The sequence below is a fragment of the Podarcis filfolensis genome, assembly GCF_964270895.1.
Source record: "Podarcis filfolensis genome assembly, chromosome: 6".
Classification (NCBI taxonomy): Eukaryota; Metazoa; Chordata; class Lepidosauria; order Squamata; family Lacertidae; genus Podarcis; species Podarcis filfolensis.
The window spans coordinates 67,395,198-67,411,505 of record NC_139609.1 but is presented as its reverse complement, the minus strand read 5'-3'; the positions used below and the strand labels follow the sequence as shown (position 1 = coordinate 67,411,505).

At 46.0% G+C, this 16,308-nt stretch overlaps 1 protein-coding gene across 2 annotated transcripts; it reads right to left on the bottom strand.

The window, feature by feature from the left end:
• Positions 1-711: 711 nt before the first annotated feature.
• On the bottom strand, positions 712-13,207 carry RNPEP (arginyl aminopeptidase). 2 transcript variants are annotated; one of them, XM_083617434.1, is made up of 11 exons: positions 12,704-13,207; positions 10,754-10,894; positions 9,968-10,116; positions 9,301-9,417; positions 7,944-8,179; positions 6,685-6,798; positions 6,371-6,483; positions 5,072-5,180; positions 3,970-4,194; positions 2,798-2,940; positions 712-1,173 (listed from the first exon to the last, which is right to left on the bottom strand). In XM_083617434.1, the coding sequence occupies exons 1-11, from the start codon at positions 13,097-13,099 to the stop codon at positions 1,018-1,020; spliced, it is 1,899 nt and encodes a 632-aa protein (XP_083473560.1). In that variant the 5' UTR covers positions 13,100-13,207; the 3' UTR covers positions 712-1,017. The 2 variants fall into 2 exon arrangements, with proteins under 2 accessions (XP_083473560.1, XP_083473561.1); XM_083617435.1 differs by lacking the exon at positions 10,754-10,894 and adding an exon at positions 10,944-11,084 and having other exon boundaries at positions 12,704-13,114.
• Between the last annotated feature and the right edge of the window lie 3,101 nt (positions 13,208-16,308).

The following is a 16,308-nucleotide window of genomic DNA, read 5'->3' as shown; positions in this document are numbered from 1 at the left end:
ATCAATGTTTACACTGAAATTCCTTCCTTCTTCTCCTCCCAGCTTTCTTACATTCTCAAATATCTAACCCACCCCCTCCAAGTTTTTGTTTTTTTTAAAGGCGGCATATAATGGGTTGATTTCATCTTTTTAGTTACATGAGAAAATAATTGTGTTTCATAAATTACCAATCTTATATGGTAGGTGTAGAGAACGTTTGGCCCTCCAGCCAGTGGCGTAGCGTGGGTTGTCAGCACCCGGGGCAAGGCAAGTAATTTGCGCCCCCAAACCCGTGGATTTGCGCCCCCAACACGTGGATTTGCGCCCCCTAACCCATGGATTTGCCCTAACCCCAGATGTTGCGCCCGGTGAGGCCCGCCCCCCTGCACCCCCCACGCTACGCCACTGCCTCCAGCTATATGCTGAACTACAATTCCCATCTGCCCCAGCTGGCATGGCCAATGGACAGGGATGATGGGAACTGTGGTCCAGCAACATCTGGAGGGTCAAAAGTTCCCCCTACACCTGCTATATAAGTAATGGTTGCAAGGATAATTTGTTCCAAGTACTGGAAGAGAACAGAGATACTCAAAACAGGAACATGAGAAAGTAGGTTGCATGAATAACAACAGTAGATAAACTCATATCATTTTTAAAGAACTAAAGATAACAGATAAAAATATAACTGATATAATGAAAACTGGCAAACTATTATTTACAGAAACAAAAAAATATGTATTTTAATTACATTTTATATATCACATTTTGGAAACTTTGAGATAGAAATTTTGCGCATATAATTTTATGTTTACATTTACAAACCTTTTTTAAAAAAAAAGTGGGGGGGGGGAGTTTAAATCAGCAGGCTATCCATGAGGAAGCTATGCCTTCTGGGAAGCCTCGGAAATCACCAGCATTTGAACAAAGTCCTTTAGGACTCCAAAGGACTCCCACCCCACCCCCCAGCATGGCATACAGACATCTGCTGAAGTTTGAGCAATGGACTACTTTGGAATTGTGATTTCCTTCTCAGTTTCCTTAACTCTTCGCGCTCAGTATCTTTTTGACGTAGTTCTGGACGTTAACATGGAGCTGTGGAGCCGTGGCAGAAAATGTCTCCACAGCCAGCGCCTGTGCAGCCTCCGAGCCGCTCACCATGCCACGATAGATGGGCAGGGTGTACTTCTGCTTTCCCTGAAATCAAGCACAGAACGACAATGCATTAGAACGACTGACCACCAAAGCAGTGCTTACTCAATAGCCATTCAGTTTCACTTAGGTTTCACACCGCAACATTCTGTAATGCCCGAGTACCTTCTGGTTTTGATGCAAAGATGAAACAGAAACAAATCATGTGTGCTGAAAGATATATGCTGAATTTTGAGTGCTTTTCCAAATAGATAAGGGATGCAGGTGGCGCTGTGGGTTAAACCACAGAGCCTAGGGCTTGCTGATCAGAAGGTTGGCGGTTCGAATCACCACGACAGGGTGAGCTCCCGTTGCTCGGTCCCTGCTCCTGCCAACCTAGCAGTTCGAAAGCACATCAAAGTGCAAGTAGATAAATAGGTACCGCTCCAGCAGGAAGGTAAACGGCATTTCCGTGCGCTGCTCTGGTTCACCAGAAGCGGCTTAGTCATGCTAGCCACGTGACCTGGAAGCTGTACACAGGCTCCCTCGGCCAATAAAGCGAGATGAGCGCCGCAACCCCAGAGTCGTCCACAACTGGACCTAACGGTCAGGGGTCCCTTTACCTTTACCAAATAGATAACCCATGTTACTTGTAGTCTATAATGGATATAATCTATCTGCTCAGTGGCCTGCAGCACCCCACAATCCTATGAAGGTTAGGATTTCTCTCTCTCTCTCCAAAACTTGCGAAAGAAATCCTCATCAGTAACACGTTCCTTTTTTACATGCAACAGGCAAGATCATGCTTATCTACTTTCCAGTACACAAAAGCATTCAGAATGGCTGTTGTTTGGGAGAGGCCTTTGTGGCTAAACCAGGGATGCTGCTGCTGCTTAGAAACGCTTTGACAGTTTAGTAGTATATTAATGATGACAATATATGTGGCCTTCCAAACGCTGGTGGACTACAGATCCTGTCATTCCTGACCACTGGGCCACAATAGTTGAGCTGATGGGAGTCGGAGTCCAACAGCATGTGGGCAGCCTACGTTTCTCCACCCCTGTGCTAAAAGTATCACTCCCTGTTTTGTGGCAAGAGGCAGTTTTCACCACTAGTTTCTGAGGAGGAACTGTTAGTTCTGGGATGGGCAGGACCAAGGAGATGGCGGGGAAAGGGCTGGCTGGCACCACACCAAGCCTGTCCCCCAGCTTCCAACCAAGACAAGGGATGAATCTACTATTCAGTGGGTAAAATACTATCTTGGCTGTGACTCCTAGAAGACCTGCTTCCTGTCTTGCAGGCCTTTTCCCACCTGGTCTGAGAGGGCAGGGCACGGACTGACTCCAGCTATAAAAGCTGAAGCTGCTGAACAGACTCCTGGGCTGTAGTATAGTTTGGAGGTAGAGGGTTTGCTGCTGTTATCAATATTAATGTTTGTATCCTTATTTTAGACCTTATTATGATTTAGGCGGAAATAGTTTAATTTGGTTGCATAATTTTGATGTTTTATTCGTTGTTTATGACTACTTTTGTTATGTCTACAATTTTGTATTTTTTCATGTTGCAAGCTGCCTTGAGCATGGTTTGAACTTTGGAAAAGGGGCATAGAAATAAAATTATATATGCTTGTAAAAGCTACAGGATCCACATGCCTCCGAACCAACGTCACACAGACAGATCAACCACAAACCTGGCTGTGAAGGAAGTCTTTCACTTTGCCAAACTCCGCCTCGTGGTTGTTCTTGAGGAGAATCTGGCACCAACGGAGGCGCAGCTCTGCATTCCGTGCTTTGGAGATCTTGCTGTACATGGCACTCATCTTCTCAATGTTCCCTTAGCATGAAATGAGAATTGAGGGTCATTCACTCCCACAACAGAAGGGAAATTAGCATAGCAAAAGTAGGCAACAGCCCTATATTCCAATTACTCTTTTTCTGAATGGTCACTGTGCTCATCTTGTTCACCAGCCTTTGCCAGTGCCATCCAGCTGTTTTACACTACAATTCCCGTCCGCCTCAGACGACAACATCTGGAGGGTACAAAGTATGCAAAGACAATTGTATACATAAGCTTTTGTCTCAGACTTGAAATTTCCTCCACTGTCTTTTTAAGGTACCCCTCTGGAAGCTATTGTATTGTATTTTTTTCTAGCCACAGGCAGAGGGAAGGCATGATCACATGCTTTTATGCCCACAGAAAGTGTCTTGAACCAAAGGTGAACACTTCTAGAAGCTCTGCAAGCACCATCTTGGTAGTCAAAACAACCCCACAATTAATAGGCAGTTTTGTAACCATGAGTCCATATATAATTTGTTTGCTTTGATGCTATCCTCATCTGTGGACCTGATGTGCTGTGCTCTGAGCCCGAAAGAGGAACTAACTGAAGATATGGGTATTTGCCACCTATGCCCTCATGTGGTCAAGGGAAGCAATGGGGAGCGCTAGCCAAAGTGACGTATGCTGCTTTGTGTATAAAAAAAGGCATGAATGTTTGCTTGGGGGTGGACAAGCCATCTCATTGCTGTGGTGTCCGTCCATGCATAAATACCGTATTTTTCCGTGTATAAGACTATATTTTCCCCCAAATTTTTAAAGTTTAAAATTGGGGTCGTCTTATACATGGAATGTTTAAAATATTTATTTCTTAATTGGGTTCAAAAAATAGGGGTCGTCTTATACATGGGGGCGTCTTATAGACAGAAAAATACGGTACTCTCTACCCTCACTCCCAAACGCTCCAAGTTATTCCATCCCATGCTCTAATTTCTAGTTCTTGGGAGTCACCTGGCTTGCATCTCAATGTCAACAGTATTTATTCACAGTGCAACGATTCCCTCTGCCACGCTCAAAGAGTAATCTTACCATCTGGCAGTGGGGATTTTGCCAAGATCTTATCCAGGAAATAGACCAGCTGGAAGGTTTTCCAAGTTGAGATATCTACTGCTCTAATTGCCTGCATGTCGCAGTCAGGAGATGCCCAGAGCTCTGCCAGGTTCTCAGCTGGCTTCATCAGCTCCTCCCCAGGTGAAAGGTCAGGAAGGTATGGGGGCCAACCAGGAGTGTTCAGCCACCGATCAAACTCAAAGCCTGCCATGGAAACAAGGGAAATGAGAAAAGGGAACCTTGTTGGACTCAATACTGGAAGTTCTTAAGTTACTAACAACCTGTTTATTCATCCTGGTTTGCTTGCACAAAGCTTACATGGTGGTTAGACTAGGTCCATTCTTTACTGAGCGTTTGTTCTGATTTGTTTACGGAGTGGTTATACCACTATAAGCATTCAACAGCATTCACTTCATTGAGCCCAGTCTTACAGGCATAATGTATTAAATTGATCCTTAGCATCAGCTCTTTGCCAGAAAACTTAAGACAGTTATTGACAATCAGCTTCATATGACTGCTATCCCCCAGGTAGCAGAATTCCAGCTAGAAGCCCAGCTCAGATGTTTTGCAACTGTTCTCTTATTACCATCCTCAATGCTGTTGGCTAGTAACCAGATGCAATATCTCTTAAAGGTAGCAGGAGCTCTGCCAGGCTTTGGCCCTTCAAAACTAACAGACAAGATGTGTACTTTGGAAATGCAACCTAAGGAATAAAGGCAATGAATCATGGGTGGAGAGAGTCAACATGGTGAGCTGAATCTAGAAAAAGGCAGCATGAAAGCATGGGGAACACTGGGAGGAATGTTCACTCCTAATCACCTTGACTGTAAGGAAGAACTGCTGCCCAAAGCTTTGTGCCAATTCAGAATGATGCTTCTCTAAGCAGTTATACTTGGCTAATATTCTGGAGATGTTTTTTGCAACTGGAGAGTATGCAAAGGATGGACGTTTTTGCCATTTTAAAAAGTGTCTTTGGAGAACTGGGAAAGAGTCACTTGCTACCTCCAAGATTTACATAAAAGTTACGTGCTTGGTCCTGAAATTATGGACAAATATCTAAAAAGTAGGAAGTGTTGCTGACCTGGAATGGTATCTACCCCTTTCTTCTTCAGCTCTGGGAAATAATTCAAGTAGAACTCTAGTGCTTCATCTGCTGTGATGCTCTGAAACTTGAATTGGTTGACATACGCCTGCCAGAGAGAGAGATTTCCCTAAATTAAACTGTGGTCTGAATGGTGCACCTGTAACATTTCACCTTTACTTAATCAACCACTCATGAGTAACTCTTTCAGCAAAGAACATCAGCTCATGTTCAGCCTGCAATTACCTGCTCCAACTAGACTGGGTCGTAGCACCCCAGGTTTTAGAGGCCGAGATACCTGTCTGCTTAAAAAAGGAACAAATATCCGTCTTCGATACCCAATCCCCTCCCCCCCCAGGTTTTATGCCAGCATCATATATTCCTGATTCATTTCTCCATACTCCCTCTGTTTGCTCACACTGCTTGCGGGTATCTTTGGAGAATTTCTTAAGTGCAACATGCATGGCTGATGACTTTGCTCCCCTCTTAAGGAAAGCTACAGCTTAATATAAATCTCTCAGAAACAGCTTCTCTGTGACAAGTTATTCAGCTTCCACGACTTCATGTTTCAGTTCCAAGCAATGTGGGATGCTACAGCTTACTTTCTGATGTTATTACCAGTGCTTGCCCAGGAACATCCCTTGCAAACATACAGGGAATCCTTTTTGGCCCAGTGGACTTGATCATTATTTGGGCCCACCCCATTGGCCAGCTTTGAGAAGTGTGCGGGGCAGCCCACCTAACATCATCATGATGTCAGATGACTGAAAGATGGGTTCTTCTGCTCACTGTCAAAGTCCCTTGTGCAGTGAATAGGGCTGGAAAAACTGCTTCCTTTCCCTTATAGGGGCCAGGCACCCACAAAATAAAGGGGCAGCCATGCAAGCACCACACACAGTGGAAAGAGCACAAAGTTCAGGCAGGGGGTGGTGGAAGAGAGAGCGTGGAGCTTGGGCCCCGCCCCATGGTATGATGTCATGACACTACTGTGTGTGTCATGATGTCAAGGCGTGTGCATCATGATGTCATGACGTGGGCGGGTCATGCTGGGCACCCACAGTGTAGGGCCCAATTCGGTGCCATTGCCCATTGGGAAAGTAGCTGCACACCCAATCCAGCCATGTTTCTAACTGCCCCATATCTGATGTCATATAGGACAGGTGGGCATGATTTAGAGAAACCATCCTCATGGTCCCAATGCAGCCCGTGGACCAGAGGTTGCGCATTCCTATCCTAGAGGAAGCCAATTTCCCAAGACTCCCATGAAGCACAGACAAGTCCCAGGCTAACATACAGTACCTGGAGGAAAGCATCAAACTTCTTCTGGTCCCCGACAAGGTGAGCAAGGTAGGAGACAAAACAGTAGCCCTTTTCATAAGGGGTTTCATTATAGGTGTCCTCAGGATCAACACCTGGGCAGAAGAAACAACTAGCGTAAGATTTACAACACCCAATTGCCAGTATTACAAAAGGAAAAGCCTTATTAGAAATGACTGAGCCACATTAAGCCACAACCCAAATTTCTGTATATAACTGATTATTCAGGTTTCTTTTCTTGAACACAAGGAAACAATGATGTGACTTGAATCCATAGGCACTGGACCAATACAGACCTGGCTCTATTTTCACTCTGAGCTTGTTGAGGGGATGGTCTTCTCCGGTGTTGTCCATATGTTGGCGAAGCAAAGCCCTCCCTGTGGCAGCTTCTAAGCAAGTATAAGCAGCACCTGAGTTTAGGGGACAAGCAAAGGAAGAAGCTGAGCTAGTGCTTTTAAGCTCCTGGCCATCAAACCAAACTGCTTCCTTGATAGTCTGGGATCAGTCATGAATATGTGGTAAAGATTATTTGGAGCACAGCATCACTGTTACTGGAGAAAAAATAACACAGCTGAGACCTGCAAGCTGATCCCACTAGAAACACAACAGAAGCAACCCTTTCTGTTAACCATTAGCAAGTGTGTGATGTCTTTCTTCCAAATGGAATTCTGTAAAGGAAATTCAAATTATTCAGGGTGACACATGGAACACTCCTGTCAGGAAGCTGCACCCCTCAAGAACGAAGATGGGAGCATCTGACAGCATCCCTAGCATGAAGCTCTCTCTGCACATGGAAAGTGAATGCCAGGTGGAAAGTTTCTTCAGCCTAGCCTACACAAAACAATGCTTTAGTTGAAGTTGTACAATACGGTGAAGACTGCAGGGTGTATAGTACAATAGGCACCAAGACAAAAGGAGAACTTAAAAATATTTTAATAGTATAGTCATATGAAGTTAGTGCTACAGATAACTTTAGTTTTCAGCTTTATCCCACCAGCATACTTTATATGTGTTCTCAGTGTGACAAAGCAGCCTGCTGCCTATGCGAATTCCGACCACGATAAACCTGTTTGGTCTTTTTGGCATTATGAACTAACATAACTAACTCTTATTTAATACAGATTAGGATGATCAACTCATCCTCACAGTCAATCTCATGCTAAGAATTCTCACTACCCAGGGAGACAGCCAGATTCAAAATCGTACTGAGTAGCATCACCCATACTGAATTCATCTTCCTCTACTAAACATTCAAGAGGAAATGACTCCTGGAATGGAGTAGCTCGGGAAAGGGCTTGGCTGGCACACTGAACAGGAGCATTCCACACTTTTTTTTTGTTACATTTCCCACCTGTATACCACCAACACCCTTATCCTTATTATGAGATAATATTATTTGTGTTACGTTTGGGGTTTTTTTCAAAAAGAAGCTCTTGATCTGGTTCATGAATTTACATATTGATGTTTCTATTTAACTGCTCTGGATGCCAATTGTAGAAGAGCAGAATATATCAAGGCACTAAACAGCATGGACATTGCCCAACAGGTAACTCACCATAAATTTCTTTAGTGATCCTCCTCTGTGCATACATAGTGAAGCCTTCATTCAGCCAAAACTCCCCCCAATGGGCATTGGTGACCAGATTGCCAAACCAGCTATGCGAGATCTCGTGGATGATCACATCTGCTAGGGAGCGATCGCCGGCCAGCAGGCATGGAGTCACAAAGGTGATACAGGGGTTCTCCATCCCCCCGAAAGGGAACGAGGGAGGCATAAACAGAACATCGTACCTGCCAAAAGCAAAGCTTGTGATCAAGGAGACAACATCTGTCATGAGGCTCTGCGCCTCCCCAGACAGTATTCCAATGGTTTTTCTTTAAGGAAGGGATGGGGGGATCCAGTAGCCCTCGTTTGTGGACTCTCAACACCCAAAAGCACTGGCCAACATAGCCATTGGTAAGGGATGCTGGAAGGTGTAGCCCAACAACACCCAGAGGGTCCCTGATATAAGGAATAATAATATCCTGCTGTTACTGCCCACTCCACTTTAGTGTGTGAGTGTGGCAGTGGTTCGCCCCCAGGTTTCAGGTACCAGAATACAAATTTGCCAAAAAGGCTCAGCAATACTCAGGGTTCTGTGCACTTGAAGCATAGTGCAGTTTGACTGGCGGATGCCATCAACCAGAATTCACTTTTGCTCAAGAGTGGGAAATTTCTGCTTGCTCATCTTCAGCAAAAGTTCATAGAAGATAGGAAACCACCTTAGAGCAGGGCCAGACCATATATCCATCAAGACTGCACTGTGCAAGTGGACTGTGGGTCATGAAAGCTTATGCAACAATAATGTGCTAGTCCCTCAAGTGCTACAGGTCTGCTGCTGCAGCAGATTAACATGACTACCCCTCTAGAAATTGACCAGCATTATTACTTGAGACTTGCAGAAGCTTCCTGGCAGAGGTCTTTCACATCACTTGTTATTGCATCCTTTTATCTGGAGATGCCAGGGATTAAACTTGGGACCTTCTGCATGCAATGCATATGTCCCACCACCAACTTAGTCTCAGCCCAAAGACTGAAGTATGACTCAAGGGATTTAAGAACATGAATGATCTGCCTGAGCCAAGTCACATCATTGATCCAGCCAGGTCAGTACTGCCTACGTTAGTGACTTATGAGTGGTTCCCAGGGTTTAGATGAAGCATCCTTCCTAGCTGTACCTGGAAATGCCAGAGACTGGACTTCTGTATGCAAGGCAGGTGCTCTTACCATTGAGGTATAGCTTTTCCTGGTTCAGGTAAGCTGACTTACGGTAAGGATAAAATGTATGACATCTCTACGCCCAATCTGGGATCAATGGGTGCATGTTTGCAAAGACTTCAAGGGAAGCCTTCCCTGAAGCAGCAAGACATACCTTTCCCATACATATGGTCCAAAAAGCTTCTCTCCCGTGCTAAGAAACTCTTCAATCACACCATCGTACTCTTTCTTAGCAGCCTCAATCAGGCAGGGCTCGGCCCATACATGGCTCCTAGCATGGGATGAAAACAAATGGGTGGAAATGTAAGAAATTGAAAATTGGAAGAAAACACCCTAAGTCACATAAACAGCAACACATTCATTAACGTCAGTTTGTTAAGGAGTCACTCCCATGGTTGCTTGTGGGAGATAAGAAGGCATTCTGTACTGCATATGAAGAAGCCATTCTAGTACTGAAAGGGCTTTCTTCCACATCAAAATATAAAAGTTACAATAATGGAAGTTGGAGTCCAGCAATGCCTGAAAGGCCAGGGGTTTCCCTAGATGCTGCTTATCAACCTCTCTACACAAAGATAGGCAAGGACTCCAGAAATTCCAGCTTGCAGCAAGAGCCTGTTGTCTTACATTGGAGGAATATAATTAGTTTGTTTAATTGTTCTGTCATTTAACTTCTAATTACTGCCTTAATTCTTTTGGTAGCCTTACTGTTAGTCATTTTGAAGATTTCTTTTAAAGCTAACAATACGGCTGAACAAACAGTAAGGCAGACATAAAGCAATGTGGTGGCTCATCTTTATCCCTGCAGCCAGCCACGCTCTTACCTGGGTCCAACTTCAGCAGAAACTATGTCCCCAACAACCAGGGCAACCAGATAGGATGGGATGCGCAGAGGCATCTTGAAGTAGAAAGTGTTGTCCTTCTGCTTCTCCCGGGTAACTGCACTCATCACTGCTGTGAAACCCTCAGGGACCTAACAGACAAACAAAGGCAGGCTTGTTGCGCAATGAAAAGGAGCACTTGCTGATTGGGGATGAGTCTTGTTTTATTTATTTCAAGTATATCACACTTTTCCTCCAATGTGCTTGAGGCGGCATGCATGGTCCTCCTCCCCCATTCCAGGTTTCACCTTCACAACAGTCCTGAGTTAGGTTTGGTGAGGAAGGTTAGACTGAGAGACAGCTGGGATAGCTCAGTCGGTAGAAGATGAGACTCTGAATCTCAGGGTCGTGGGTTTGAGTCCCACATTGGGCAAGAGAGTCCTGCATTGCAGAGTGCTGGACTTAGATGACCCTCATGGTCCCTTCCAATTCCATGAACCAACTGGCTCAAATTCATCCAGTGCGATACAGAATACATCACCACAGATGGAGAAGCTGCTGGGAGACAGGCCTGACCAGAGGATGGCAAGACTGGGCCTTTGTTAGGGCCCCAAGTCTAGCAGAGGGTCTACCTCCCTAGGAGTGGCGGGAGTGGGGGGTGGAGGAGAAGGCAGCAGCGGAATGGGTAACGGCTCTTGTGAGGCTTGGGCTGCGGAAGCAGTGGCAGGGATTCTGCTGCTTGAGGCCGCTGCCTCACCCAGCCAAACGATAGTGCCGGCCCTGGCTTACCTTTATAAGAGCAGAGTATGTACTTTTAACGGCAGGGGTGTCAAAGCAAGGGAAAAAGCTCCTATTCAGAACAGCTTGGCCTTGCGTGTACATATAGGGCTTCTGCTTCCCTGCTGTCTGCTCAGGAGTAAGCCAACACACCTAGCAAGAGACAAAAGACAGTTCTTCTGTGAGCAGTGGGATACTTTACCTGGATGTGTGCAGAGTACGTGATCTTGACAGCCGGGGTGTGAAAGCCAGGGAAAAGGGACCTGTTGAGCACAGGAAAGCCAGAGGTGTAAAGAAACGGCTTCTCCTTCTGGGCAGTTTGATAAGAATCCAGAAAGGAGATCTATAAGAGGAGGTACAGGATCAATCTGTCATTTCTGTTCTGCCTTCAGTTGCTATTAGCCAACAAGCACTAGAATCCGCACACGACCCAAATACTCTAACACAAAGTTCCCTGGGATTTCCCAGCGTGGGATGTTCCAGATCTTCAGGTTTTCAAAACAGCACCTATGAACTATTTCTAAGATGTGCACAGTCAGCACTCACCAATGTGCAGCCCTTGGACTTCTTCTAGGTGTACATTAATGTAATCAGCACTGGGCAGAGGTCCAAAGAAACAAAGGCATTTTCTTCTTCTTACAAACAGCCTTAATGCAGTTATTAGGTTTTACAAAGCGGTGAGGAAAACCGATTACGTGGTTTGTGAAATACTAAATCCAAAAATTATCCAAGGAAATGTATCAGTGCAATTATAGGGGCGGGGGCAGGGGCGGGAATCAGATCATGGCTGTAGGTGGAAGTCCTAACTATTTCCTTCATGTAGCTTTCCTGATCTAAATGCCTCCCAGGCTCCTATTTTTCTCTGTGGAGCAAGCATACAAGGACCATAATGGGTATAAAACAAATAGGAGACAGAGAGGTTGATTCAGATTGAGGAGATTGATCAGCAAAGAGGGTTAAACCCCCTTCACCTGCACTAAACCTCAGGCTTGATTCCCACCCCAACCATCCTGACGGCTCCAACATCCGAGATTCGTATTATTGGTTTTCCACATCACGTTTAGTTCAACCCAGTATCCCTGTGAATTGGGAGAACATGTTCACAGACAGCTTTGCAGTTCACAAAATCCATCCGACATCCCTCTTCTGGTTTTGTGCTTGAAATATAGATTGGAATATTCACTTCACTGAAGATACATTTGAAAGCAGGGGAGAGGGGGCATCACTATTACTACAAGTACAAAAGGCTGTTTAAAATGCATTAAGATGTAAGAACAGGCCTCCCAATTCACTCACCATGGGGAGGGTTTAGCATTCTCATCATGCAATACTCTTGTTCAGTACTACTGGCTGCATGGAACTGTAGCTATTACACTGAGAGTCCTCCCTTCCATTAATGTGAGCTGATTTCCCCGCGCAAGTGGAGACTTCCGCTAAATTTTACTGTCTGGGGGATGCCAGACACCAGGCTTGGAGATGGCTGGTATTGAACCTGGACCCTTCTGCTTGCAAGGCTGGGCTGCGTCCCATAAGGAAAGATGTCCATAGGCAGCAAGTAACACCCCACACGGAAGGACAAGAGCAAGAAAGGCAAGTTCACTTCCTTTCCCTTGCCAAAGCTCCTGAATAATGAGGGAAAGGGACAATTACGAAAATCAGGATCGGTGGTGCAATAGCACAGCAATGGCATCACTGCAGCCCAGGCACACCTAGGCATGCCTTTAGCTTTGGAACACAGCCCATGAAGATCTAAGGAAGGAAAAACTTATGATACTGAGGGCGGCACGCCTGAGCATGTGCAGAGTGTATATTTCCCCGCTCCTGAGCTACTGCTGCCAGCAAACCTCTCTCCCCATTAAGAGGAAGGGCTTTCGTGTCCAAAGGCGGAACTTGAACCTTGCACGCTTCCCGCCCTCGGCTGGGGGAAGGGACCGGCTCCGCCCGCCTCTCTCCCCGACTCACCCCGGGCCCCGTTCCGGCTCGGTAGGCGATCTCCAGCACCACCGTGTCCCCGCACGTCTGAGGCTCCGGCAGGGTGACGTGCAGCGCCGAGCCGTAGCTGGCGAACGGGCGGCTCTGGAAGGCGAGCGGCCTCAGCGCGCCTGGCTGCGGGCCCTGCCCTTCGCCGCAGCGGCTCCCCGGCGGCGCCAGCCCGGCGCCTTCCACCTCGACGCTGGGGTGCGAGTCCAGCACCACTTCGCTGGCGCGGTCTCGCAGGCATGTCAGCTCCAGGCGGACGCAGCCTTGCAAGTGCCCCGAGCCGGCAGACCCGAAGTGCGCGCTCAGCGCCAGGTGCAGGTGCCGGAGCTGGAAGGAGTCCGCGCTGCAAGCCGAAGCCGCGTCCCGGGCCGCCGCCATCGCCGAGAAAGAGGCCAGCCCAAGCGGCGGAAAGGCGGACGAGGCTCAGCCCACGGGGCGGAGCGAGCAGAGCGCTTTCAAAGCGCCCGGCGGGCCGCGCTCGCGTCGGATCTGTTGCCCGCAGGCCGGATTTCTCGGCTCTTTGGGGGGCGCTGCCCTTCTCTCTTGTTGAAAACAGGCAGCGGGAAGCTTTCAGTGGGTCATGTTCTGCTGTGTTTTAGAATGGCTGGGGCAGCCAAGTCAGATGGGCGGGATAAATTAATTATTATGGGTTTTTATTTCCTTTTCATTGATCTGTATATCCTACTGACTTTTCGCAGCTAAATTCAAAATCAATAAACATTTCAAAAAAGTAGTGAAAGTGACAGCTGTTTCTTTGAAGAAAGCCCAACTATTGCAGTACTACTAATAATTATAGAGTAGTGGGCAGAAGCCTACCCCCTCTTTCCAAGTAGTAAAAGCAAAGATGTAATTTACATGTACGCTCAAGCTTCTATCTTATGTGGAAAAAGAAGCAGACAGGAGGACGCAAAGCCAAGCCAATACTGTAAGCGTCTGGCCTGGTGAAAGAAGGTGTGTCTGAGGAGGTGTGGCCTGCAGGGATAGAGGCGGGGCCTGGAAGGACATATTTGGATTATCGCTGACCTACGTATGGACAGCGAAACACACACACACACACACACACAAAAACACACACGCGCGCGCTTTTTTTCTAAAAAAATGTTTAGGGGTACTTTCATTTTGACTCAAGAAAACCACCATTTTATAGTTCAAATCGGGAAAAATAAATACAGTAAATGGAAATATAAATACAGTAAATGGACAAAAGTACAAAGTTTCACAAAATGTTTAGGGGTATGCGTACCCCTGTGTCCCCCAGAAAAAAGCACTGTGTGTGTGTGTGTGTGTGTGTGTACAGCACCTAGTGATTCTAGGTGCTTTATCAATATAATGTATGATTTCATGTTTTTACCTATATGAAAAAATAATTACATGTCATAAATTACTAACCTTACATAGCAGGCATGGGGTGCCTTTGCCCCCCCCCCAGATATTGCTGAACTACAACTCCCATCAGCCCCAGCAAACATGGCCAATGACCAGGGATAATAGGAGATGTAGTCAAGTAACAGCTGACTGCTCTAAGGTTCCTCACATCTGCTATATGGTAACTGTTCCAAGGATAATTTATGTGAAGTATTGGAAAGCAACAGAGATACAACAGAGCCAGGAAGGTGTTCTGGTTAGAGTGTTAGAGCAGGATCTGGGAGATGAGGGTTCTAATCCCCACTTAGTCTTGAAGCTTACTGGGTGACCTTGAACTAGTTACTGTCTCTCAGATTAATTTACCCAGCCTTGGAGATTAAATGTTACTCATTTATTTTAATTATTTTTTTATTTGTCACATTTTGGATACTTGGAGATAAAATTAGATAGACAAGATTTCTTTCTTTCACTTGCAACTCATAAAAAAACTGAAAAGGTTCAATCCAGCAGGCTATCTGTGAGGGGGCTGCACTTCTGGGAAGCCCCCCAAATTACCAGCATTTGAACAAAGTCCTTTAGGACTCTGAAGATGGCGGGGCCTTGCCCCTAACCCATGAAACCTGGAAACAGAGTTGATAAACAATGGACAGCTTTAGAATTATGATTTTCCTCTTAGTTTCCTTAATCCCCAAGCTCTTCTTGACATAGTTCTGGACATTAACATGGACCTGTGGAGCCGTGGCAGAAAATGTCTCCACAGCCAGCGCCTGGTAAGTCTCTGAGGCTCTCACTGTGGGCAGGGTGCAGTTCTGCTTTCCTTGAAATCATGCACAGAATGACTCATCACCAAAGTAGTGTTCAGCAGCTTGCAGCGCCCAGCAACTTCCTACGAAGCAAGCAAGGAATTTTTTCTCCAAAACCTACAGTGAAAAATCCTCATCCGTCACACATTCCTCTTTAACATGCAGCAGGTGAGATCATGCTTATCCAATTTCCAGTACACAGAAACATTCAGAATGATTTATTTGGGAGGTGCTTTCATTGCTAAAAGAGGGATATTACAACTACTTAGAAGCACCTAAGAGAAGCTTCTGGGACGTGGGTGGCGCTGTGGGTTAAACCACAGAGCCTAGGGCTTGCCAATCAGAAGGTCAATGGTTTGAATCCCTGCAACGGGGTGAGCTCCCGTTGCTCGGTCCCAGCTCCTGCCAACCTAGCAGTTCGAAAACACGTCAAAGTGCAAGTAGATAAATAGGTACCACTCCGGCGGGAAGGTAAACGCCATTTCCGTGCGCTGCTCTGGTTCGCCAGAAGCGGTTTAGTCATGCTGGCCACATGACCCGGAAGCTATACGCCGGCTCCCTCGGCCAATAAAGCAAGATGAGCGCCGCAACCCCAGAGTCAGTCACAACTTGACCTAATGGTCAGGGGTCCCTTTACCTTTACCTTTAAGAGATGCTTCTAGAGATCCTATCATCACTGGCCACACAGGGGTCAGCAAACTTTTTCAGCAGGGGGCCGGTCCACTGTCCCTCAGACCTTGTGGGGGGCCAGTCTATATTTGGGGGGGGGGAATGAACGAATTCCTGTGCCCCATAAATAACCCAGAGATTACTGGTAATTTAAAATAAAAGCACACATTCTACTCATGTAAAAACACCAGGCAAGCGCCGCAAATAACCCAGAGATGCATTTTAAATAAAAGGACACATTCTACTGATGTAAAAACAAGCTGATTCCTGGACCGCCTGCGGGCCGCATTTAGAAGACAATTGGGCCAAATCCTTCCCCCCGGGCCTTAGTTTGCCTACCCATGGTGTTGAAGTTATTTAATGTTACATAAAATGGTCCATAATTGTAATTGTGTTGTATTTTAAGTTACTGTGAAACATGTATGATGAAGGCTTGTATTTTTCCATTGCAAAGATGGGGTGGGCTAGGTTTCATGACTGAGTCATGGGTTTTTGGATAGAATTTCAGAGTGTTTACTTAGGTTAATGAAGTAGCCCTCTTCACTCACGAGTCATGAGTTGTTTTGCAAGCAGACACAGATCTCCTCTGGGCATTGCCCAACATGCAAGCAAGCCAGAAACAGAGGAGGACAGAGTTCATTTTGATTTTAAGGTGAAAAGCGCTGGTTTTGGGCAAAGATATGTTCTAGAGCATTATACTGGGATCAGTATATGTAAGAAGACAAATGTATAACTGAGAAAATTGTATTG

Bases quoted from the DNA above. Each gene is read 5' to 3' on its own strand.
- RNPEP (XM_083617434.1), bottom strand. From the start codon at position 13,099: ATGGCGGCGGCCCGGGACGCGGCTTCGGCTTGCAGCGCGGACTCCTTC. The intron at 4,195-5,071 runs GTCAGCAACACT...TTTCCATGGCAG, and splicing joins AGGGGTAGATACCATTCCAG to GCTTTGAGTTTGATCGGTGG. The intron at 2,941-3,969 runs GTAAGATTACTC...TTTCATGCTAAG, and splicing joins AAAATCCCCACTGCCAGATG to GGAACATTGAGAAGATGAGT.